The 26,694-nt window shown below is 30.9% G+C and overlaps 1 protein-coding gene across 2 annotated transcripts in view; it reads left to right on the forward strand.

Annotated features, from left to right (window-relative positions):
- The first annotated feature begins 185 nt into the window (after nt 1-185).
- LOC139482674 (xanthine dehydrogenase/oxidase-like) overlaps nt 186-26,694 on the forward strand; it is a 35,723-nt gene continuing 9,214 nt past the window's right edge. Inside the window, exons 1-28 of one of the 2 annotated variants that reach the window (XM_071266686.1) lie at nt 186-383; nt 1,426-1,565; nt 1,899-2,068; nt 2,523-2,665; nt 2,919-2,998; nt 3,866-3,948; nt 4,359-4,554; nt 4,991-5,073; nt 5,577-5,723; nt 6,191-6,293; nt 8,003-8,145; nt 12,306-12,416; nt 12,933-12,999; nt 14,098-14,204; nt 15,793-15,951; nt 16,649-16,768; nt 17,511-17,594; nt 18,249-18,306; nt 18,973-19,122; nt 19,568-19,647; nt 20,960-21,069; nt 21,364-21,468; nt 22,512-22,590; nt 23,265-23,379; nt 24,337-24,417; nt 25,071-25,180; nt 25,719-25,832; nt 26,358-26,519. In XM_071266686.1, coding sequence (XP_071122787.1) covers nt 307-383; nt 1,426-1,565; nt 1,899-2,068; nt 2,523-2,665; nt 2,919-2,998; nt 3,866-3,948; nt 4,359-4,554; nt 4,991-5,073; nt 5,577-5,723; nt 6,191-6,293; nt 8,003-8,145; nt 12,306-12,416; nt 12,933-12,999; nt 14,098-14,204; nt 15,793-15,951; nt 16,649-16,768; nt 17,511-17,594; nt 18,249-18,306; nt 18,973-19,122; nt 19,568-19,647; nt 20,960-21,069; nt 21,364-21,468; nt 22,512-22,590; nt 23,265-23,379; nt 24,337-24,417; nt 25,071-25,180; nt 25,719-25,832; nt 26,358-26,519 — 3,177 coding nt within the window. In that variant the 5' untranslated portion in view covers nt 186-306. The remainder of the gene's footprint in view (nt 384-1,425; nt 1,566-1,898; nt 2,069-2,522; nt 2,666-2,918; nt 2,999-3,865; nt 3,949-4,358; nt 4,555-4,990; nt 5,074-5,576; nt 5,724-6,190; nt 6,294-8,002; nt 8,146-12,305; nt 12,417-12,932; nt 13,000-14,097; nt 14,205-15,792; nt 15,952-16,648; nt 16,769-17,510; nt 17,595-18,248; nt 18,307-18,972; nt 19,123-19,567; nt 19,648-20,959; nt 21,070-21,363; nt 21,469-22,511; nt 22,591-23,264; nt 23,380-24,336; nt 24,418-25,070; nt 25,181-25,718; nt 25,833-26,357; nt 26,520-26,694) is intronic. The other variant, XR_011654908.1, reaches the window with a different exon arrangement.

Raw genomic sequence — 26,694 nt, forward strand, 5'->3', positions numbered from 1 at the left:
ATTTATTCTTAAAACTGATTTATTATTCTCCTGTTTTAAATTTTACTACTTTTTTCATCTTAAAACCCTTAAATTCATTGACAGTGAACATTTATTCAAATATGTGAATAAAAGAATAGTATCCTTTCCTCCTAAAATAATAATGGAAGCGTCTTCAAAACATCACATGACACAGTAAAGTAAAAATAACACGTGATACGATCTACTATATTTAGCTCCCTTTCTTGCAGCAATGATGGTTTTCACATATCTTACCTTATAAGTGAAATGACAACCAATATGGATTGTTGGAAATAGATTCCACTCATGTTATCACCAGCAATGGATGCAAAAATATCTTCAGAACTTGATAATTGTATAGTATGTCCAGTGTGTTCTACCAGGCAAGCCTATATATAATTTACATTCTCTCATTCTGCTGTCTGCAGCTGTAATTAATTAGAAGAAAAAAACCTGGTTGGAAGATATATTTTTTCTTGTGGTAGTCGCTTTGTTTAATCATAAGCTTAAAACATTTGTATATTCCACTACAGTGCATGGTCTTGTGGGTATACTGGGACCCTTTTCTTTCTTCTTCTTCAAGGTAAGGAACCTCTGAATGTTATTGGTTCTGTGGGAAACTTTACGCAGTTTCAGGCTACACAAAGTTCTCTCTCAGCTATTTACATTTAAAGACGTTTACAATATACAATTAATACCCTTCACCTTCCTAAGAGGGTTGTAATAAAATCAACGGTAACTTAATGGGGGTAATTGACCTTCATCACAAATAATGGTAAAATTTTTGTCAAACGATGTTATAAATTAAACAGTAATCTTTAGTTCACAACAATAAAATGTACACTTTCTTTTAAAAGATAAAAAAAATCGACTGATTTTGACAAATCACAGTAAGATTTTATTGTGATGACCATTGTCCTCCTCTAATCTTATTGAGGCATGCTTCCTTTTCTTTGGGCGTTTTCTCCTATCACACTTAGTGCAACTAGGGACATATGCCCTAACGTCAGACTGTATACCAGGCCAATAGTAAGACTGACATATCATCCCTCGAGTCATATGAGTACCTAAGTGATCAGCATACTCTGTGGCATGGCAGTATTCTAATACTTTCTTGCGCTCCGACATTGGAATTACCGCTTGTAATTTCACAATGTTCTGTTCCCGATTGTCATGTCGTCTGACTGCTACATCACGGTGGACCTCTAAACAACCAAACTGACTCCATAATCATGATAATGACCTCTTGTACAATATAATTATAATTACCATGCAGTTGTTGGAAAGAATATTATTAAAAAAGACGTTACACATGAATCTACTATAATTACTTAATTTGAGAAAAAAAAATGCTATTTCCATTTAATGATCATGCAGTATGAAAATGATGGTTAACTTTTATATATAAATGTATTTTTTTAATAGGCATCTTTGTGGAAAAGATCAGACAAAAGATGGAGTTTTTGCAGGCAACTGTGAAGGTTGTGGATATTTTTTCAAGTTTCGTGTGAAGTCTGATATTAATTCAGAAATCTCTGTAACTATAAATGGACAGAAATATACAGGTATTTAAAAATAAAATAGTATGAAAGTTCAATGCTTGCAAGTTAAAAACTTAAAATATTTGATTGCACAGTATTATAATGATGTATGTCTCAATCTACATACAGAATTTACTCATTTTCAAAAACTGTAGCTTATGCAAAAACATTTTTTTTTTTATCAAAAACGCAAATTACGTTTATGAATAATTCAAAATAACAAAATATGCTAAATGCTACTATTCAACTTGGGGATTAAACATGAAAAACTAATAAAACACCCTGATTATAAAATTGAGTTATATTTATCCACCTTGCTGTAATGATATAAATTAAACTAATTTTCTTATATTAAAGTTGGAAATGAATACCAACCATGGACTTCACTGAACACATATCTAAGGAAAGAGAGGATTTCTGTTGGTACAAAGGTCATGTGCCATGAAGGAGGATGTGGTATTTGTATGGTGGAGGCTAAGTTATATGAACCCATATCAGATACCATGAAAAGTTATCCAATTAATTCTGTAAGAACTGATGTATCAATGTAAATTTGCCTTGTTTCAGATCCATATGAAAATGTTTGAATGCAATTCTTATCTTTATGTCATCATCATGATTAAGATAACAAGTTCTTGTAATTTTTTTAACTTCTTAATTTAGTGAACACAGAAAAAAACACTTGAAACAAAGAAGCTGCTGGATGTACAGTATAAACTATGGGAATTATTTTTATAATTTTATGCAGAGTTAGTATGAATGGATGCTTGATATAGGGATAGCAAAGGACATACAATTTAGAATATATTGTTAATAGCAATGAGTGCCTAGTCTGAGATGGATGTTTTCACATAAATACATTTATTGATGTCTCACAATAAGAATTTTAAGTCCTGAAAAAGATTGTCAGAGACAATTATTTCACAAATCATGGTAAAGTGAACAAATAGGATTACACATTTATTATTTCTGTTTGTACAGTGCCTATGTCCATTATTTATGTGTGATGGGATGGAAATTACTACTATAGAAGGTGTTAATGATGTCATACCAAAACGACTGGCCAAGTATAATGGTTCTCAGTGTGGATATTGCAGTCCAGCCCAGGTCATGAATATGCATGCGTAAGTATAATATTTTCAAATCAACTTTTGTTTGTTATCTCCCCTTTTGACATATTTTATCATTTTTCATTGTCTCGAACAGAAGGAACTAAAACATAAATTTATACCAAAATATTTATCATTGTTTAAATTATTATTCAATTTGTTTAATATGCAATAATCTTCAGAGCTAAATTTCTTCTATTCAGGGTTTTTATTACAAGCCTTTTTGTGATCTTTTATTCATGTGTAATGAAAAAGTTGTGCTTTTCAGATTACTAGATTTCAACAAAGGATCAGTATCAATGAAGGAGGTAGAAGATGCTTTTGATGATGTTATTTGTAGATGTACAGGTAGGTAGAAGATATGTATTCAGATACATGTGTTTTAGTTATTTGATGATGCAATTTGTAGAGTAATAATACATTTGCTGATATTTTGATGCACCACATTTATAAAGTGTTATTGTCATTTCTAATAATATTCCTGCTGGTGGACTGCTAGTCGCCAAGTATTTTCATTGATTCTAAAACTTTAAATGGCTTAATTTGTTAAGTTGTATTATTTTAAAAACCTTTGATAAAAATTAAACAGATAATTGGTATGATAATCAATTGTTATGATTTCTGGAAAGGTTGTGTTCAAATTATGCCAAAAAAAGTTGAAACGGAAATTTTTATTTTTGCTAAACCCAGGCCATTGCATAGCAATTTTTGAAATAAATTAAAGCTATGAAAACATCTGAATTTACTTTTCATGTATATTTTCAGTTTTATATGTATTCATGTACATCTTATATTGTATTTTCCTAGTAAATGGTGTTTACGATTTTACAGTAAACAATGAGATCTTTGATTTTTTGATTTCCAATTCCTTTTTAAGGGAACTAAGATCAAATGAAGTGGTTTTTATTTTTTTACCATTCTTAGTATCTTACGTTGATGCTTATAACTTTAATATTTGATCTCTGACTAATTATGATCTTTCTGTAACATGGATACACACAAAATCTTGGACTTCTAGCATGTCTAGTTCCCAAGGGTATAAAAGATGGGACATTATGTTGAACTATTTTTTCTAGGTTACAGACCAGCATGTCTAGTTCCCAAGGGTATAAAAGATGGGACATTATGTTGAACTATTTTTTCTAGGTTACAGACCAGCATGTCTAGTTCCCAAGGGTATAAAAGATGGGACATTATGTTGAACTATTTTTGTAGGTTACAGATCAATATTAGATGCCATGAAATCATTTGCGACTGATTCTTCATGTAGAAGTAAGACAAGCATTGCAGATATTGAGGTAAGATTATATACTTTTTGTTTGTTTGTTTTATTGTTTGTGTTTAACACCAGTTTCAGTGGTAATACCATAGCAGCAAATTTTTATTGGAGGAAGCCAGAGTGCCTGGTGAGAAACACTGACCTTCAGAAGTTAAACTGTTTTGAGTTGAATATAGAATTTAGGTTATAGATATCCTCATATGTCATATAAATTTGTACTTTGCATGCTTTTTCAATGAAAATTGTAAGGTCACAATGCATTCTAAATATAACGAAAACCTATAACATGAGGATATGATTGTCAATGAAAAAAATATCAATCAAAGACTAAAGGTTGTCGAAATGGATAAAAACATACAAAGGTCATTGCATGACTTAACTATAAGCATGTTTAGCATTTACAAACCCACTTTTTTCTTAATTTCAAAGGAATTAGGAAAGACTTTTTGTCCTAAAACAGGTCAGCGTTGCCATGGTAAATGTCACCCTCAGATGGGACAACAACTTCAGGTGATTGGTGTTGAAACTGTGTGGTACAGACCAACGACCTTGGATCAATTATTTAAGATTGTTTCAGACAATCCAGGAAAGAAAGTTAGATTTGTATTTGGCAATACTGGCTCAGGTATCTATAACATATGATACTTATTTATTTTCTAGTTTCATTTCAATATGGGTAAATGTATTTAAGGTAACCATATAGAAAAAAAAATACTTTGTTAAAACAAGTAGTCTTTATGTTCATGTGTTTCAGTGTATGTGTGTGCAAAATTTCTCATTTTGCCTGAATCCCCACTTTTCCTATTAACAGGTATTTTTAAAAATTGAAATGGAACAAAATTTAGATTTAAATTAGGGTGTGTCTTTGCCTTCATAATATATTTTAATTTTCAGAGATGAGCTTTATTAGATGATAAAAAATGTACAAATATTTCTTGGTTTTGCATTATAAACTACTCATGATACTAAAATGATATAATTTAAGGTCTAAGCATATTTTAAATGCAAATAAACATAAAAATATGTTCCTGTAAATATCTATGCCAGCTTTATATTTGTAGGTGTATATTACAGAGATCTTGGTCTGGCAAACTTTGACATATTAATAGACCTCAGGGGAATCAAGGAATTATATGGTGTTGATGTAAGTGTTATATTTATCCATTGAGGAAGTACTCTGGAATCATTTGAATTTTCGTAGATTTAGGAAAAATTGCCACTTTGTAGATATTTGATTTTTCGATTTTCCAAAAGTTTGCTTACAAACCTAAAGAAAATGTGTACTGATACTTCTTTGAACATTTAAATTGTTGGCTTACCTATACATAGAAATCATGCAGAAACTTTTGATTGCTGTTTGTTATCATGGTTATGGAATACCAATTTAGATAGCAATATATATGTATTGAAGCAAAATGGACTTTCTTTATTAGATTTGACTGTGCAACAGTTATCATTATGTTTTCAATTTTTAAAATGGTTTTTGCCATATTTATTCAAATATGTGTAAACTGTTATTATGAACTTTATTAGTAGTACTTCTAGTTAATAAATTATGCTTCCTATGTGTTGAAATAACCATGACCAATTTCTACTTTTTCAGCACATAGTTCATTTTCAATTAAAGCTCATTTAATATTTTTGTAGGTTGACTCAACAATAATCTTAGGAGGTAACCTGTCCATTACTCAGCTAATTGAGACATTCACAAGATTCAAGCTGACAACATCATATGCATACTTCACACAGCTTGTAAATATGTTACAGAAAGTTGCTACTAGATCTGTACGCAGTGTGAGTTAAAACTGTTTTGTTTATGCTCTTAGTTAGCCAATATTAGAATCTATAAAAGTAAATATTTCATAGACTTTGACGCTTTAAAAAGGGGTAAAATTGTTTTAAGTTACATTGAAAAGCTCTAGAATCATACTGTTTTTTCCAAATTAAAATGTTTTGCTGATGAGCTATTTTGTTGTTATAGGTATTTGATGTTAATATAAATAAAATGGCAGATCTGTGATACCAATAGTCTCTGGAAAATTCAATTTTGACCAGTGATTCAACAAACAATTGTGCCAGCCAAAAATTAACACAAGCCTGTAGTTAAACCTTCAAATTACAAGCTTTCACCATATATTCAATCATATTAAGTAAATAATAAAATAAATAAATATATTATTTTAATTATTTTAGTAAAGCAGCCTGTAAAATCTGGTCATTTAATATCAGCTCTCTAGAATTAATTTTTATGTATTTGACAGCTTGGATGCTGGGCTGGTAATCTAATGTTAAAACATCTACATCCAGAATTCCAGTCAGATATCTATGTTTCTCTAGAAGCTGCTAATGTAGGACTTATGATTGGTGAGTATATTTTTATACGACCGCAAAAATTTTCGCAAAAAAAAATTTTTTGCGTCTTATAATGGTATGATGTTGTTGTCGTCTACGTTGTCGTCTGCATCGTCGTCGTTGTCGTCGTCAGAAGACGCATTTAATTTCCAGGCAATAACTTTAGTTTTAGTGAATGGATCTCTATAAATTTTTAACAGAAGGTTCAATACCATTAAAGAAAGGTTGGGATTGATTTTTGGAATTGTGGTCCAAATAGTTAAGGAATAAGGGGCCAATAAAGGGCCCAATAAGCATTTTTCTTGGTTTTTGCACAATAACATAAGTATAAGTAAATAGAAATCTATGATATTTAAAGACAAGGTCAATGACCACAATAGGAAGGTTAGGAATGGTTTTTGGAGTTACGGTATGAACAGTTAAGGAATAAGGGGCCCTAAAAATAAGCATTTTTCTTGGTTTTCGCACAATAACTTTAGTAAAATTTAATAGAAATCTATGAAATTATAACACAATGTTCATGACCACAAAAGAGAGGTTTGGATTGATTTTGGGAGTTTTATTTCGAAAAAGTTAAGGAATTAGGGGCTAAAAAGGGCCCAAATAAGCATTTTTCTTGGTTTTCGTACAATAACTTTATTATAAGTGAATAGAAATCTATGACATATAAAGACAAGGTTAATAACCACAAAAGAAGGGTTGGAATTGACTTTCAGAGATTTGGTCCCAACAGTTTAGGAATTAGGGGCCAAAGGGTCCGAAATTAAACTTTGTTTGATTACATCAAAATTTTAATTATTGGGGTTCTTTGTCTGATATGCTGAATCTTAACATGTACTTAGATTTTTTATTATGAGAGCAGTTTTCAAGTTCATCCAAATCGAGGTAAAAAATTAAACTTTGTTTGATTTCAACAAAAATTGAATATATGGGGTTCTTTGATATGCTGGATTGCACCATAGGTATTTAGATTTTTGATATTTGGGCCCAGTTATCAAATTGATCAGCATTGAGGTCTTAAGGGTTCAAAATTGAACTTTATTAGATTTCTTCAAAAATTGAATTCTTGGGGTTCTTTGATATGCTGAATCTAACCATGTATTTTGATTTTGGATATTGGACCAATTTAAAAATTTAAAAGTTTTTAAGTTTAAGTTCTTAGACCACATTCATTATGTGACAGAAACCTTTGTTCTGTCAACTATTTAATCACAATCCAAATTCAGAGCTGTATCAAGCTTGAATGTCCATACTTGCCCAAACTGTTCAGGGTTCGACTTCTGCGGTCGTATAAAACTGCAACCTGCGGAGCACCTGGTTTGTTGTTGTTTGGAATGTTTATAATTTTATATGAATTGAATCTACTTCAAAATTTAATTTCTGCAATTTAAGCAATATGTCAACTATATAAAAATAAGAAGATGTGGTATTATTGCCAAGAGACATCTCTCCACCAGAGATAATTTTTGTCCATATTAGGTCGGTTTCTTGTATGCCATATGCAATTATCAGGTACTCAACTATCTTTGGAAAATGAAATGATTGTTAGGTGTACATGTCTGCCTGGGTGGGTTAATCTTTCCATGTTTCCTGTATCAGGTTTAAATTATTGGTTTTTCATGGCTCACAAAATGTGATTTGCATGAGTTGGACATCAGTTGTCTTATGAACACATACTTTTGTTTACCATTATAGTTTGACATGATAAACCCCTTTTACAGCTGACAAAACAGGATCTAACCAAATACCTATAGGCCAGTTTCTGAAGACAGATATGACCAACAAAGTTATTGTAGCCATGATATTACATTCCATGAGTGATGACCACTTTATAAGGATGTACAAAGTGGCACAACGAGCAGAGGTAAACTAATGATTAATAGATTTGTTTTTGGAAAATGACGCAGTCATTGTTCCATAACTGCCGACCTGATTTCTCTGCCTACCGCGCTTGGTTTCGTATTTACTAATTTCAATACAAACTGGAGGAATGTGCTTGTGTTATCATTATGCATGAGCATTGTGTAGTAATCAGCCAGGAACCAGTTTACAAACTAACTGGTTTCTGTTTGTATTCCACTACAGTCGAAGAAAGTGTTGTAGTTTGACAGGAACCAGTCCAGAATTTTGTAAACTACAAAACGTAATCGGTTATTATCATTCCGTTTTGGTGTTTCATACCGACTTATATGGTTTGAATAAGCTTAAGACCCTTCAAACATTAATGTGATAGGTATATTAAAGACTGTTTTACAAAAGGATGAAACTGTTTTGCTTTAAAAGTCGTACTATAGTGATATATGTTATGTACGGATTTCCACTCTCACCGGTTAATTTCTTCTTTTACACGTGCTTTTGAAACTTCCTGTTTAAACATCGCAAGTTTTAAAATTGTTTTTTGAGTGAATTAAACTTATTTTAACAATCACGAAGCGTTCGGGACTCATTTCAAGCAGTTTCTTCTTCTCTTTGATGATGGAAAATAGGTTTTCTCAAGAAAATACCGCAAACGATCGCAGAGGAATTGAAACGTACAAGTCAAGTCGGCACCTGGTTAAATTGGCATCTAGTCAAATCGGCACCTATTTGACGTCAATTCGGCTTCCAATAATATTTATTATAATATTTTCTATTCAATTAATTAATAACTGTTACCAAGTACATAGTGAATATTAGGTAAACAACGAGACCAAAGTGAATATGTTGTTGTGTATAAAAGTAAACAACGAAGCTATTGTTTTAACCATTAGACAATTATTAAAATTAAATGGAAAACTATGAGTCCCTTTCAATAAATCAAACTTTCATGCCAAATAATTAGCAAATTTAAGGTGTTTTTTTTTCCAGTAATGTTTAAACAGCATTAAACAAACAATCCTGTAAAAGACTCAAATGGTTAAATAATGCATAAAAATATCCAATAAGGCTATTTTATTTTTTTCTGGGACGCCTTCCTAAGACGTTCGTAGGAAGGCTTCCTAAGAAGGCGTCCCAGAAAAAAATTAACATAGCCTTGTGGTCATAGGAAGGTGTCCCAGAATAAAATTTAAAAAGCCTTGCCAGACTTAATAATTATTTGGACTACTCATATATATCATTAAAAATACACCAAAAAATTCATGTAGTTGAGAAAAATAAATACATTCAAAATGTACATGAACATCCAAAAAAGTGAAAGTTAGTATTAACTCTTTTTGCTTTAAAAATTTACAACTGCATATAAGTATTGAATGCTTTTTTTGTAAATTCATTGAGGTGTAAAAGCGTTGACCGAAGTACTTTTTGTATGAAGCGCATAAGCGCTTCATTCTAAAAATGTGCACACGGTCAACGCTTTTGCAACCCTATGAGGTTACAAAAAGAAACATTCAATACTTATAATTACTTTTTTTAGCTAGGATCATGAAAACACGAATTTTATAACTTTTTTATTCAATTCATCTGTGCACTTTATTGTGGGACCACGTGTTATCATGAATGAAAAGTTTTATTGAGTGATGCAATTGCTTGAGGAATAACATGTGATGTGCAGTTAGCCAATCAGAATAAAGTATTATAATGAAACATATATCAAATGTAATTATAACAAAATACATTACGTTGTAAGAGTTATCTCCCCAAACACTGTTTTTCTTGTGGCCACCTCTCCTTCGTAACTGTAAAAGATTTTATTTTACCAAATTGCTCGTTACATATTTAGGATAAGAATATTCGTTTGAACCATAGCTCTATGGGGACTCCATATGAGAGTTATTCCCCCTTTTTCATTTGATTCAAGCGATATGCATTTTCAACTGGTAAACCATAACTGATAGAGACCTAGGGTCTTCATGAGGTCATTGGTACTAAAAATGAAAATGAGGTCAATGTCAAAGGTCAAGGTCATATAATAAATTTTGATTTTGGCTTATTTTCACTTCTTTTCAAATACTGTATGACATTTTGACAAATAATTTTTCATAAATTATTAGTTGCGACATGTCCTTACTTGTGTATTTTGGTTGAAAGGCTGTGCATACAATAAAAGGGAGTTTTTGTCCATCTTACATTTAAAATTACGCGTCAAGTGGTAGTTCTCATTAACCAAACATATTAAAGACCTAGGATATTTTGATTCAAGGTCCATGGTTTGTGACCTTGAAATTGAGGTCAAGGTCATAGGTTAATAGGACGTCATAAAGCCATAGGAACTATTATTTTAAACTGATTTTTCATATTTCAATATAAAAATAGATCTTTTCTAGTGGAAAGACTTCAATTATTCTCTGAACAATTTGTTTTTAATTTACATCATATTTTGTGGGAGAAGGGGGTTCAGACTATGTGGTATCAGGTCTGTTTGCGCCCAATACACTTTCGCACCTCGCACGTTCACACCCAAGGTCCATTCGCACTCTACTCATTCGCGCCCAATTTTAATTCAAATTCAAGTTGAATAATTGGAAAATCATGATTGTTGTTTTAAATTGCTTTGGTGTAAATACTGAATGTATTTTTAGCTTGGTATGAGTAAAACATTGAAGATTTTAAAGGAAAAATACAAAAGATAATTGTTTTTAAGCCCTTTGATCTGAAACAACGAAACAATAAAATATAGGAACCAAAATATAGCAATCCACTATTATAACCAAAACATGATAAAATTTATTCAACACACAGAAAAAAAATAGTCAGAATCTCACTTCATTATGAAAGAGGTCAATGAAACAAAGTATAGCAATACACTAACCAAAACATGATTAAGAGTTATTCAACGCTAAATAAAACGTTGACAAAATACCACTTTATTTAGAAAGGATTATTATTATCTTTAACAATACGCTATCCAAAACATGATTAAGATTTATTCAACACAAAAAAAAATGCTGTCTCACTTTATTTTGAGACAATGACAACAATTATACTTATAAGAAAACACTTGCTTACAGAGTTATTAAACACAAAACCAATTAAGATTAGTTGCGAACATGTAGGGTGTGAAAGTGAAAGGGGGCGAACATGAGTTGGTGCAAACGTGAATGGGCGCGAACGGACCCGGATTCAGCCTATGTACCAGTGAGAAATATAGAAGCCTTTCTACGGTATTTATTTGTACAATTCAGGTAGTCTTGACCTATTCATTTGTCTTAAAAAAAAACCCAGCCAGTTGGCACCTTCACTTCACACACACACATATACGAATATCAATTATATGCTTACGAGACATGTTGCATTGTTAAACTAATTACGGTATGTGAAAATCAAGACTTGCATAAAAACTATCCCAATATTAGAGACAGTGGCGTCATTTTTCTTCAGAGCTTTCAGCTCTTTGATTATATTCTATTGTTAAATGGTTATAATAAAGATAATTGATTGATTTCATTTTAAGGTTATTTTGTTATGACATATAACATAGTAGTATGTATTATATTCTAAGAAATGATAAAATAATCACTTTTGTTAATGATGACTGAACATGCTGAATGAATTGGTTTTAAAACCCTTCCCCAAAACTTACTTCACAGATTTCTTTTATGTAAAAACCTTTCAAATTTGTCTTGAATTTAGTCTTTTGGAAGTAAACCATCTCTGTCCTGTCTGTCCTTTACAAAGTGGCAACCTTTAGAAATTTTGGTCCTCAATGCTCTTCAACTTCATACGTTATTTGGCCTTTTTAACTTTTTTGGATTCGAGCGTCACTGATGAGTCTTTTGTAGACGAAACGCGCGTCTGGCGTATATACAAAATTTAGTCCTGGTATCTATGATGAGTTTATTTACACATGCAGACACTCACACATCTTGTTCAGTAGAAGATAATGCCAGCTCGCATCTCTTAATCAAATTTTAAAAAAGTTGTCTGAAACATTACCACATTTAAAGCTTTCTGAAATTAATATACTCCCCAAAAATAAGTTTATTTGACACATTTTCCCTTTGTCCCTCTGAAAATTTGTTGTCTTGTCACTTTATTTGAAATATTTTGCTTTAATAAATCTTAAATCCCTATTAGATATTCATATATTTACTTTTTATCTTTCAGAATTCACATTCATTTGTTAATGCTGGAATAAGAATGCAAATTGACAAGAGTAACAAGTTTGTTGTGAAAGAAAAACCATGTATTGTTTTCTCAGGAATTTCAAAAGATTTTGTAAGTGAAAGCCTGCACTATTATTTTCCAAATTTATAACTAGTACAAAAGTTATACAGCAATATCATGATACATGTGAACTCTTTACATAATTAATATTGGTTTAAAGGTTGTTTTTTTCTTCATTTGGAACGCATTATAGTCATGAACTTTAGTTGAAAAGACTTTGACTGATACTTCTAAGTCAAGTCAACACAAAAATTTTAATGGTGTTGTTAAATTAGTTTTTACTGAAGCAGAGAATAAAGAAGATTTTCCTAGAGGACAAGGAAAAGAAAGGAGATGGAAATGGTTTTCCCTTTTAATGCAAACAGTATTTTATTCTTTGATAAACACATACTATACTGAATTGTGATATAAACAGTAGAATTCATGAACAGACATTTAAGACTTATGCAAACCTGTCTGGTTCACTAGTTCAGGAGTAATTTAAACTTTACTTTTTATCCTTTATAAATAACACAGATTCTGAATTTTATATATGGCATTCTCATGTAAAATCTTACTGATTAACAGGTACATGCTATACAAACAGAGAATTATTTACTAGGAAAGGAGCTTAGTGATGTGAAAGTTATCCAAGGTATGTTACTATTTATTTATGATTTCAGTTCATCAAGTACAATGTACAATCATATTAGAAGTCTCCTCAATGAAATGTGTCTTCTGTCTTTAGGACTGTAACTTTGATTTATATGTACAAGAGACCTTGGTTAAATGTGTCTTCTGTCTTTAGGACTGTAACTATGATTTATATGTACAAGAGACCTTGGTTGAATGTGTCTTCTGTCTTTAGGACTGTAACTATGATTTATATGTACAAGAGACCTTGGTTGAATGTGTCTTCTGTCTTTAGGACTGTAACTATGATTTATATGTACAAGAGACCTTGGTTAAATGTGTCTTCTGTGTTTAGGACTTTAACTATGATTTATATGTACAAGAGACCTTGGTTGAATGTGTCTTCTGTCTTTAGGACTGTAACTATGATTTATATGTACAAGAGACCTTGGTTGAATGTGTCTTCTGTCTTTAGGACTGTAACTATGATTTATATGTACAAGAGACCTTGGTTAAATGTGTCTTCTGTGTTTAGGACTTTAACTATGATTTATATGTACAAGAGACCTTGGTTGAATGTGTCTTCTGTCTTTAGGACTTTAACTATGATTTATATGTACAAGAGACCTTGGTTGAATGTGTCTTCTGTCTTTAGGACTTTAACTTTGATTTATATGTACAAGAGACCTTGGTTGAATGTGTCTTCTGTGTTTAGGACTTTAACTTTGATTTATATGTACAAGAGACCTTGGTTAAATGTGCTTTTGCTTTCAAATCTACACAATTTAACATTTAACATTGCAACACAGGACACAAAACAATGCATTACACAACCACAATGTTAAAGTCTGTCTGAAGAACTAAGACAAATTTTGCATGTGTATGTCAATGTGATAAATTATCCAGACTTTACAATTTTGAAGAAATATACCATTAGAAAATTGACAAATTGAATTATTTTTTCCTGGAGTTAATCTTTTATCCTCTTTACTACATTCATTTTTTTTTATAATGTACCCTAAATAAACATTGAACTGAATATGAAATTATCAAAAATGTATGATACAATTTGCAGTAATTTATAGACTTTATTGTATTTTGACTGTTTAATATTTTGTAGGAGCTTTAACAACTCTAGCATCAGAACTGGATCCTGACCCTAACATTGACTCTGTGGAACCAAGTGCTGGGTACAGAAAAAATGTTGCCATTGGATTCCTGTACAGTGTATGTCTTTTTCTGTTTAGTCAACACACTTGCTCTATCAATGGAATTGTGTAATATAAGTGATTATCAGATACTTAGACTAAATAACATATGATTTTTACTGTATGATAATAGCATTAATTTAACGTAAATTCCATATTTTTCGAATTGGTGCTTAGCGGGCTGATATGAAAGTTTATCACATGCTTCAAGTGTTATCACATGCCTTTCCGTAACGTTATCGCATGGCATTCTGGTGATACTCTGCAAATTCCGGAAAATACACCTCAATGCTACGTTTTCACTGGAAAACATTACAAAGTAGTGTACAACACAAATATTTGGATACTGGAAAGTATATTTTGTAAAATAATAAAAAAAAAAAACCACAACAATCAAATTATTAAACAAATGCATTTTTTCAAAAGTTTCAAACATAATTTAGAAAGTTACTTTGAAAAAAGTTGACTTTTCCAAACAGTGTTAATTATGTATATTGATGAATTATTTTTTTGTCGTTCCGTCCTTATTAAAATGTTTTTCTATTCTGTTGAGACATATGATAGAAAGATTTCATATCGAATGTACTAAATTTGGGGTCCTACGTGCATGAACTTTTCACTCTTTAAACTTCTATTTGAGAACCATGTAAAAGGATCAATATATATGAAACTGTTATTTTTCTCAATTGTTGAAGCATATGATAAAAAGATCATAACATGTCATTTTTCATATCGCATGTTTTATCAGCCCTCGAGCCATGCGGCTCTTGGGCTGATATTGAACCTAGGGCTGATAATACATGCGATATGAAAAATGCCATGTAATAATCTGATATTATCTTTTCTTAATAAATTTGAAACTATATAGCAACAAAGGATTTTGAAAGTCAACAGTTTAGCATATATCCATCTGTTTTATTATTTTTAATGATTTTAGATAAATTAACTCTTATATATCTGTTCAAAAATTGGAAAATAACATGTTTAAAAAATTTATTGCATTCGAAGCGCTTTTCTGGATTTACCTTCATCAGGAACGCTCAAAGCCAAACATTTGAAATCTGAAGATAGCTATAGATAAGTACCGAAAACCGTTGAAGAGCTATATGTCAAAAATACCTAAAATAACTAGCCAAATTCATCTAAAGTCAACTTTGCTTGAGGGAGTTGAAACCTTAGTTTTATAATAATTTCAAAATTTATATATGGACAATTTTAGTAAAGTTTGTTAAATCATGTCAGTACCGAAGCACTGACTACTGAGCTGACGATACCCTAGGGGACTGATAGTCCACCAGCAGAGGTATCGACCCAGTGATGTAAAAAATGGAAAACAACATGTTTATAAAAATGTATTGCGTCCAAATTTAGGATAATATAAAGAATGTGCTCTTACCCACTTTTCTATATACCTTTTGTTAACTTCATTTCCAGTGCTCATTGTCTCTTTAAGGGCAGTTTGATATTCAATGTTAAGGCAGTTATGGTAGTTGTTTCATTATAACTTTTTATTAATATCCAGTTTCACAATAAATAGCAATCTATTATTAACAAATATTCTAGTTTAATACCAACCATATTATTGTAGTTGTTTATATTTATTTCAGTACTTTCTAGACATACTAGGAGATAATGTTGGATCTAAATTTAGAAGTGGTGCTGTGCCTCTACAGAGACCCCTATCCTCAGGACAACAGTCATATGATACCAAACCAATGGAGTGGCCCCTTACTGAACCCCTGATGAAGTTAGAGGCCATTAATCAGGTAATATGTCATACCTCTTTAGAGACCTTAATGCTCAGGACATGATTGTATATCAAACCAATGGAGTGGCCCCTTACTGAACCCCTGATGAAGTTAGAGGCCATGAATCCTGTAATGTTCCATACCCCCGTAGAGACCTTTATGCTCAGGACATGATTGTATATCAAACCAATGGAGTGGCCCCTTACTGAACCCCTGATGAAGTTAGTGGCCATGAATCAGGTATAAATTAAAATCATAATCAGTTTATACACAGTGAAAGTAAAAATGTCCTGCAAATCCTAAATTAAATTTTATATAGTATATTTAATATATTGAGAGAAAAGCTAGGTAATGTGCAATTCACTGTATACCAAGTCTGTGTACACATGATTCTAGAAAAAGGAATGAGTGACTGTCAATGGCATTATCTATTAACTGATATCATTATTTAAAGTTTTATAAAGTCAAAACTTGATTAAAAAAAATTCTGCTTTCTAAGACCATGATCATGAAATGTAATACCTAATGTAAAGTTTTAAAGTTCTATTGCATTGTTTAATGAAGAAAAAAATCTAGAAAATTTAATTTAAACCATCAAAAGGATTTACCACCTATCATAACATTAGCATCCTCCATTATTTTGTTTTACAACATTGAAAGGGTGAAAATCTGTCCTTTATTTATCTTAGTCTAAACATGATATATTTAATTTCAGACAACTGGTAAAGCCCAGTACATAAACGACATACCTCTACATAAACCACTGTATGCCGCATTTGTTACTAGTACTGTTGGTAATGCTAAATTAAAGAGTATGGATCCTTCTAAAGCCTTGGTATGTTGAATTAGATTGTTTTACCCTTTATTTTATTGTATTTTTAAGGGTTATTGGTAATTTGAATGATTGATTGTTATAATATAAAGAAATGTGGTTTGATTGACAGTAAAACAACTATCTGCCAGAGTCAGAATGTTGTAGATGGAAGCAAGCATAGGTCACAATGCATCATTTGACAATAAACATAACCCATACATATATTCAGATATAAAAGTTTTTAACATGACAAAATGTGAAACAATTGTAACAAAAAAACCCAACAACCTGAATTATGACAAAACAAAAAACAAATATGGCAGGAAGCAACCAGGTTTTGTAATGTCCAGTGGCAAATATTTGATACATATTCAGCTAGATCAGAACAAATTCAAAAGAAAACTAATTTTATTAAAGTAGGTTCTGCACAGTGGGGATGAGGGTGGGAATTGAAGACTGCCAGTGAACAAAATGTTAGCCTTGCAACATCCTATCTAGAGATTTTGTTTTTAGAGTCTTTTTTGGTTACACAAATGTCTCCATAAGTTTTTCAAAAGTTCATAATTGTAATTATAAATGTTTATACTATCGGTAACAGATTTGATATAGATAAGTTAATTTCCGAAATTTATGAACTAACTGATAAACAGAGATACTTTTATATCATTCTTTGACAAAATGTCAAGTCTACTTTATCTTCATATTATGACATTATATGATATTCATAGAATTTCAAAATAAGTTTTAAAATTGTCTTTTCCAGACTTTGCCAGGAGTTTTAAAGTTTATTACAGCGAAAGATATACATGGAGAAAATAACTGTTTTCCAAATTCTATGGCAGAAGAGGTAAGTTGTTCTTTTTAAAGTGGTGTGATTTGAAATGCAAATATAGAAAAAAAAATCTGGTTAGCCCTCTTTATACAGCTTTTTTCTTATATTCTTTTCAGAAAGGGGATAATTAGTTCCTTCTGATGCATCTATATTACCATAGGTATAATGATGAGGGTACCATAAAAAACAATATCTGCATTGGCTCATTATATCACATAGATTGTTGCTAAAAATCTGAATTCCTACAAATTTAAGATTAATTATTGTTTAAATAGTGTTGCTGGGAAGCTTTCTCATTTACTCAAATTGGTTTAATATACCAGAAAATGTCTTATTTGTATTAAATTATTTTCAGAATTGCAGTTAGAGATAGTTCTTGACTTTCATTATTCAACATGGTAAATTATCAAATCATTCTATTTATCAAGTATAACTTTTTTTATCAGTATCTGATATTATCATACTCAAAATAATAAGATATCTGTTTTTGAGGAAAAAATGTTATAAAGAAAGCAGCTAGAAGAAACTAAGGTATGCATGTATGCACCAACGGGTCACTTAACTTATTGTATCAACTATAAAATGATTTAAAGAGCATACAGTACTTTTGATCATTAAATGGTATATTTGTATTCATCTTTATCTTGTAAACTATATTTAATTTTGTAGGTTCTATGTAGTGGCGATGTGGTGTATGCAGGACAGGCCTTGGGGATAATAGTTGCTGGTGTGTATTTTCATAAAATTTAAAAAAAAAATGATCATTAAAAATTATTATCAATTTTGTACTTTGAGGACAGAGTACAATTTTATGAACAAGGTGAGATCTTTTTTTATAATAATGTATCAATTCTATTGTGAACCAATTTTCAATATGATTTAACCATAGAACTTATATAGCAAAGTCAAAGACCATATGCCTCATTTTCAATTCAGATGTTTGTTGGCTACATATAATAAGATGTTTGATCATTTTCATTATATAAAAGAGTGGCGAAAGATACAAAAGTGACATTCAAACTCATATAAGTCGAAAATAAAAGAACAAAGCCATAACAAGTAGACAAACAACAGTTTACAAAATTAAAACACAGCATAAAAAACTAAAAACTGAGCAGCACAATCCCCACCAACTTCTTGGACTGATGGGTTGATGTTTTTTAGTGAAGATTCAGCTATGAATGAAGATTGGTTTTCAATTAAAATTGTATGAATGTTAGACTAGTACCCAGCCGTAGTTGAAAATCTTGACAATATTTATATATTCAGAAAGCATACTGAATAGTATACAGAGGGAACCAAACTACATGAATGTAAAATTGATTTTTTAAAGTATTAACTGAAAACTATAGATAGATGTTTCATTAGAATATACCACTGTTTGAATATATAGATGATGAGGAAACAGCAAACAGAGCTGCAGGACAAGTAGAGGTGACATTCTTAGACCAACAACAACCAATTCTTACTATAGAGGATGGTATTAAAGCTAAATCTTTCTTCCCAAATCCTGGAGATGTGGTTACGGCTGGGGATGCTGATGGTAGGTATAAACTACAACAGAAAATTATGACTGAAATATAGTTTTTTAAACAGTTCTTTAATTAATATGATTATCAGAACTTGTCATATCCAACAATTATAATGATATAATAAAAATAGACAATCTCTTAGAACAATATTCAGAGGTGTGATTCCCAACTAGTCAAGATAAGTAATTATTATTCCCATTAGCATATGACTATATATATTCATTGGACAAAAACTGAAATGTATTATCTTTCTACTGGTAAGTGACATTGTTAGACACTTGCAAAAGGTAGCTAGTATACCTTGGGTAACCCAGTTTTCTGTAGTACTAAAACTAAGTAGTTTGTTCTTGTACAAAGATGATCTCATCTCTTGGTGTTTATTCGTTCAATATAGTATTAGGGCTGAAAGTATGAAATGTCTATAAGTTTTATTCATTTTTTTTAAATTCATTCCAGCTGCCATTGCAAATAGTCCCAAAAAAATAACAGGGAGTATTAGTTTTGGAGAACAACAACATTTCCAAATGGAAACTCAGGTAAATATTAAAATTAACTTAAAAAAGGTATGAGTTATGAAGAAATACTTTTCCAGTTAGTTACAACGATAAATTTGAAAAAGGGTCATTATTTGTTTAGTTTTATCATTTCCAAATTGATTTAATAAATATTTTTTTTAAAGATGAAGTATCAGTTTATGAAACCAACAAATATCCAGAAAACTGTGGAAAAGCAAAAACTGTTTTGTTAGATACTTTTAAAGAGCTTATTGTGTTGAAGTGGCCTTAAATTTAGTTGTACAACCTAATTCAGATCAGATGTTCAAACTTACATACGATCCTACACAGTATAGTTTGATTTAAGGATGCATCTAAAGGAGTAAAATAGCACCCATAAAATCTCCAACACAATTAAGGAATGACTGTAATATTTTTTTGTCTATGAAGAAATAACATAAAAAATGTGGTGCACACTGAATAAGGCGTGTAGCGGGTTATTTTAAAGTGTGCACCACATTTTTTATGTTATTTGAATAAGACAGATAAAATATTACAGTTATTTCTTATAATTTAATTCTTAATTCCATTTAAACCAGGGTAAACCATGAAAAAACGTTGATGACGTCACGGTCACATGACTAAATTATGTCTATGATAAACTAAACAACGTCAGTCAATCAGAAGACGCATTACATCCAAAATTAAATTATTTTAGTTTAGATCCAACTTCTAAAAATATTATATTAGGATGTACCTGGAGGAGAGTAAAAGTTCCCAATAGAAATAAGTCATCCCTGACTTAATTTCATCTTCACTGACTTATATTTATAGACTATCATTGATCATCTCAACGAGATTGATTTTCTCGCTTGAGCAGGTACTTCGAAGGTGAGAAAAGCAATCGAGTTGTGATTACCAATGATAATCTGTTTATTGCTATTTTACCTATGACGACGATGTCAATTTTATGTTTCTAGCGATGTTTCTATCTCAAGCGAGTAGCATGATACCAAAATGTATCACAAAAAAAGATCAAAGGGAAAATGCACAAAATAGCGATAATATGCTTTACAGACAAGTTAATGGAAACTTCATGACCCACATTCTTGTCTTCTTAACTTTGAAATTAAATTTCTATGACATATTAAAATGTTATGACAAGTTTTAAAACACTTTTTGGAAACAAGGCAAAATTTGTAGTCAAAGATTAACCTATATTTTAATTAGTGCAATTGTCATTTTTTTTTCTTTTTCAGAACAATGTTTCTTTGAGTTTTAGATTATTTCGTCTTGTGATTAAATTTTACATACATGTTTAAGTTATTTATAATGCAATGTATAATGATTACAGATCAGTATTTGTACCCCAACTGAGGATGGTATGGATGTTGAAGCCTCTACACAGTGGATAGACCTAACTCAACAATCTACTGCCATGGTGCTAGGGGTACCAGAAAGCAGGTATACAGTCTTCAGTAGTTTAATATGAGTTGTCCCAGTCTGAAAATGAATATTGAAAAGTTACAAGGGTGCACTTGAAATGTAAGTTATTTTTTTTATAAAATTCAATTCAAACCACTAACATATTGGTCACTTTTTATGTAATAGAATACCTCATTTTAAGAGAGGTCTGTGTAATATATTAGCTTTAAAAGAAGCTGTAAAATAGGGGCTGTTGTATTTACAAATATTCATTAAATGTTTTAAGCATTATGCATAACATCTTTATATTGACCTAAAAATGTTAATTTTCAGTATAAATGTCAGAGTGAAGAGACTTGGTGGAGCTTATGGCAGTAAGATTACTAGGAATTTAATTGTGTCAGCTGGCTGTGCTATTGCTGCTCAAATCATGAAAAGGTATGAGTTTTTATATCCATATGTTTTCAACCGGAATAAGCAATAAGCATCTTATTCCAACTTCAAGCATGTATCTATAAGATTACATACACATTTAGTGTAACTATGAATTTTGAAGTTATTACATATTTCTTAAATTTTTCAATATAATTTTGGGAGGATTTGCTATTTGGGGCATAAGCACAGAAATGTAAAGGTATAATACGAAATTTGTAAATTTTTCCATCTCTCATGGATGCCAATTCAGTGTATAGTCAAGGAAATGCTCAGAATTGTAGGAATTTATGGCTGTGGCAGGATATAGACGGACTTGATATTTAAGACAGTTATATTTATTACAGTAGAAAAATATACTGTAAATTCAGAAATTATTGGGTGCATTTATTATTGCAATTTTTGCCATTTAAGACTAATATGCGATTTTATCTTTACGATATTTATAAAAATCCTGTTTATTCATATACATTTTGTACAAAATTTATAAATGCAAGTTTATTTTTTTGTGATTCTAACCCTGTCGCATCAATAATTAAAGCTTCTCAATAATTTCTGAATTTACAGTACCCCACTCCAGTACTCCACCAAAGCACTGATTATAATCTTGATAGGTTTGATCCATATCATTTCCATTACCAGAAATACTCACACTTTACGCTAAGTTCTCACATCATTTTAACATTTTATGAGCTAACTGGATCCCTGTATAATTAAACTGATAAAGCATTTGTGACAGCTTGACATTTTACAAACACCAGTCTTATTTCATGTGTACCCCGGTACATAATCAAATCCTCATAATGAAATATATGCATTCTATAATTTAAAACCAGTTATTGAAGCAGTCATAATAAAGGTATCCCCATTAGAGTATTCATCCCTTAGCTCAATGTACTGATGTATAGATTTTATGCCCAACAAACTTACAAATGACATCAAATAACGTGAACTTTGACGGAAGGGTAATGCTTTAAAATCAAGTGTATAATGTAGCTAGTTGACTTTCCTGATGTGATCTCTTTTAAGAACTTTCATTTTAATTTAAGGACTGTGAAGTTAAATATGGAATTTCACACCAACATGAAAATGGTTGGAAGACGATTTTCTTACAGAGCAGACTACACAGTATGTAATGACAAGAGCTTTTAATCAATGCTTAAAATCATAACATTCAATTAGTCTTTACACTAAAAACATAACATATAGTCATGCTTTCTTCAATTAACTTGCAATTATTCTGCAATTATTCAAGTATTTTACCTGCAATACTTTACTAAAAGTTATAACAGTGTTGTATATAGAGTGTTGGAGGTAAAACAAAAATCAACAGCAGTGATTTGTTTGCTTCATTAGATTGTTGCAGAAGTGGTCATTCTTATTGCGTTGAAAATTCTTTGCTTTTAGCATACCAATTTTACATTCTATGCAGTGTCCTTAACAATTGCTTAACACTCTAAATTACTGTAAATTCAGAAATTTTTTGACAATATAGACTAAAATGCGATTTTAATTTTTGCAATATTGAGAAAAATCCTGTTTAATTCCTAATTTGCTGTAATAAAAACATCGCAATAACTTCTGAATTTACAGTAACATAAATCAGCTAAAGCTGATTTTACTAAATACTAACCGTCTAATCAATCCATTAAAAATATCATATTTTAGTACAACTACTACCAAACAATGGAAACATGTATTCTTAAATATTTAAACAAATTGAAGTATGACATTTTGTTTCAGGTTTCAGTGTCCAAAGTTTTTATCAATTCTTAAATTAAGTTAAGATTTTTTTGTTGTAGGTTGGTTGTATGCAAGTTGGTAATTTGAATGGAATAAAGATTCAGTTGTATTCAGATTTGGGATGTTTACCTAATGACAACAACCTCCCTGTAGCTTTTATGTTTATAGATAATGGTAAAAGTCTTATATTAAAAAATTACATAGCCTACAAGACCTTGATGAAAAATTTAGCATGGAATAAACAGTGTCATCACTTCAAAACTTGCAACAGATATAGTAACAAGAATGTGTCCATAGTACACGGATGCCCCACTCCCACTATCATTTTCTATGTTCAGTGGACCGTGAAATTGGGATCAAAACTTTAATTATGAATTAAAATTAGAAAGATCATATCATAGGGAACATGTGTACTAAGTTTCAAGTTGATGTAACTTTAACTTCATCAAAAACTACCTTGAATAAAAACTTTAACCTGAACTTTGCACTATCATTTTCTATGTTCAGTGGACCATGAAATTGGGGTCAAAACTATAATTTGGCATTAAAATTAGAAAGATCATATCATGGGGAACACGTGTATTAAGTTTCAAGTTGATTAGACTTCAGCTTCATCAAAAACTACCTCGACCAAAAACTTTAACCGGACGGACGGACAGACGGACGAACGGAGGCACAGACCAGAAAACATAATGCCCCTCTTCTATCTTAGGTGGGGCATAAAAAATAATGAATTTCTGTTAAAGTTATAATGGTACAAAAATAATGATAAAGATACTTATAGATTATCTAAGGTTCTGAAAATGAGAAGGAATTGTTCTGCTACTATATTAACACAGAGATGAGATGTAGTAGAGAAACTTCCTCAAGTTGTAAAAAAACATTGATAATCTGATCATGGATATTTTTACAGGCAATGTTAATGACCATTCTCAGTCAATAGCTTGAGATAAAAAATTTCACACAGAAAGAAATAAACACCTCAAAAAGTCAATACATCTAAACGGATTTAGTGAATTATATATTGTTTGACATTGTTTAGTGATTTGAAAATTTATGCATTTTACTGACCGACTACAGAAACATCATGGTTTAACTTTTTTTTAACTGTTTACATGTACCTGATTTCAGCTTATTATTGTGAAAACTGGAAGCTTACACCAGTAGCAGTGAAGACAAATAAACCAATGAATACATATTGCAGAGCACCAGGTACAAACTTTTTACATAATTTTCCCTCACACATGTTCATGAAAACTAATACCTCTTATTTACTAGATACATTTTCAACTAAATTATTATTTGCACTACATACATGTGAAGGACTCAGAGGTTTGATGGGGATGCCACAATGTGATGGTCATGCTGAAGTGCAATGTTCAGCGCTGAAGTTTGATGGATCTTTCACTGATGTTTGATGGGTAGTTTAAAATATTCAAATAATCAATTATTACAAGAAGTAGATTTCTTAATAGTTTAAATAAATGTAAATTAAAAATTTAGATGTGTCAATTGTCTATTTAGGAAAAGCATAGAAATTATAGTCTGTGTAGTCCATCACATGTTCAGTGTGATAAAAATTGTACAATTGCACAGCAATATGATCATTGCAGTTTGACGTACCATTGCAGTTCAGAGTCCTACATATTCATTTGAAATATTATATACATTTTTGAGTTGATGCACTTATAAGATCACTGATAAATTCAGCATGAATAAAAACTGTTTATGTTTTATTTATTTGATATCATTGATTTTGAAATAAGAAAACTCCTAGTCTTTATAGGATAATTTTTATAGATCTTAGTTACCTTAGATAAGTATTTTGGAAGATGACCTTGAAAAGTTGACTTCTGATTGAATAGGTTCTACCCCAGGAATATTTGTGATGGAATCAATCATGGAACATGTTGCTAAGGAACTTGAACTTGATCCTACATATCTCAGAACTGTCAATCTCTACAAAAAAGGACAGGTATTTATAAATAAAGTTTCTTTCCATTTTTGAATTCTTTATTTTGTAGTACTGTGCGCAATAAATTTTCTCATATTAATAACTAGTAGTTAAATATGAGCAGCAACTGTCCACTCGCTATTATGCAAAAAAGAAGGACATTTGGGTATAAAATAATCAAGAAAACTTATTTACTTTATATACACATACTCTCATAAAATTAGAATAAACCAAAACCTAAAGCGGTTGCTGAAACCTTAATTAATTACTAGTATGGAAACCTCTAGAGAAAGACTCATAACTTGTTTGTAATTTTTCCGCAACTGGTCAATTTAATTTTTTCATAATTTGCCAATTCTATGTTCCCATTGAAAATCTACATTCATGGCAAAGGTTTCAGGTTTCTTTTGTTGTTTTTTTTTTGCTTCTTAAAGGTGCAAGAAATTGTGTATTATTTGATTTTTTTTTTTTTATCCATATTAAATATATACATAACTTTTAAGTTCCATAATAAAGTTGTGTCTAGATATTAATTGTGTGTTGATATTGTCTTCAACAGAAAACACCTTTAGGTGGTACATTGAAGTACTGTAACATCATAGAACTTGTAAATGACCTTGCGACTTCATCTGAATTTGGAAAGAGACAGATGACTGTTGAGGAGTTTAATAAGGTATGTTCTATAAATACACTTTACTTGCAATCTTTTAGTTTCTGAATGCAAAATGAAAGCCTGCTAATGAAGTTCACTATTAACATTTTTATGCCCCACCTACAATAGTAGAGGGACATTATGTTTTCTGGTCAGTGCGTCCGTTCATTCATTCGTCTGTTTGTTTGTTCGTTCGTTCGTCTGTCCTGCTTCAGGTTAAAGTTTTTGGTCGAGGTAGTTTTGGATGAAGTTGAAGTCTAATCAACTTGAAACTTAGTTTACATGTTCCTTATGATATAATCTTTCTAATTTTTATTAAGAGTTCTGACCCCATTTTCACGGTCCACTAAACATAGAAAATAATAGTGCGAGTTAGGCATCCGTGTACTATGGACACATTCTTTTTCTGATAGTTTTGGCTCTAGATAAATAAAATTGTCAGCTTCTGAAATACAAAGTTAAAAGTGATTTGAAAGGTTCCTGGAAGAATCACAGATTTTGGGTAGCATTCTGTATGAATTTCATTTATATTTTTTCTTAAATAAGGCAAATAGATGGAAGAAGAAAGGTCTGTCAATTGTTCCTATGAAGTTTGCCCTGACCTATGTGGGGGTACATTTTAATGCCATTGTAAACATCTATGCTGGAGATGGCAGTATATCTATATCTCACGGTGGCATTGAAACTGGACAGGGTATAAATACTAAGGTAAATATATAAATATATATGGATTAAAATTACTAACTAGGAATGATCCTCATGAATAGTTGGGAAAGTTAAGTTTACCAACTTAGAATATAATGATTAAACAGTTTCTGAAGGAGAAAGCAGATGATACAAATCTCTTAACTTCACTAGGGATATAGTATATTAAAGACTGTTC

Source organism: Mytilus edulis, chromosome 7, assembly GCF_963676685.1.
Source record: "Mytilus edulis chromosome 7, xbMytEdul2.2, whole genome shotgun sequence".
Classification (NCBI taxonomy): domain Eukaryota; kingdom Metazoa; phylum Mollusca; class Bivalvia; order Mytilida; family Mytilidae; genus Mytilus; species Mytilus edulis.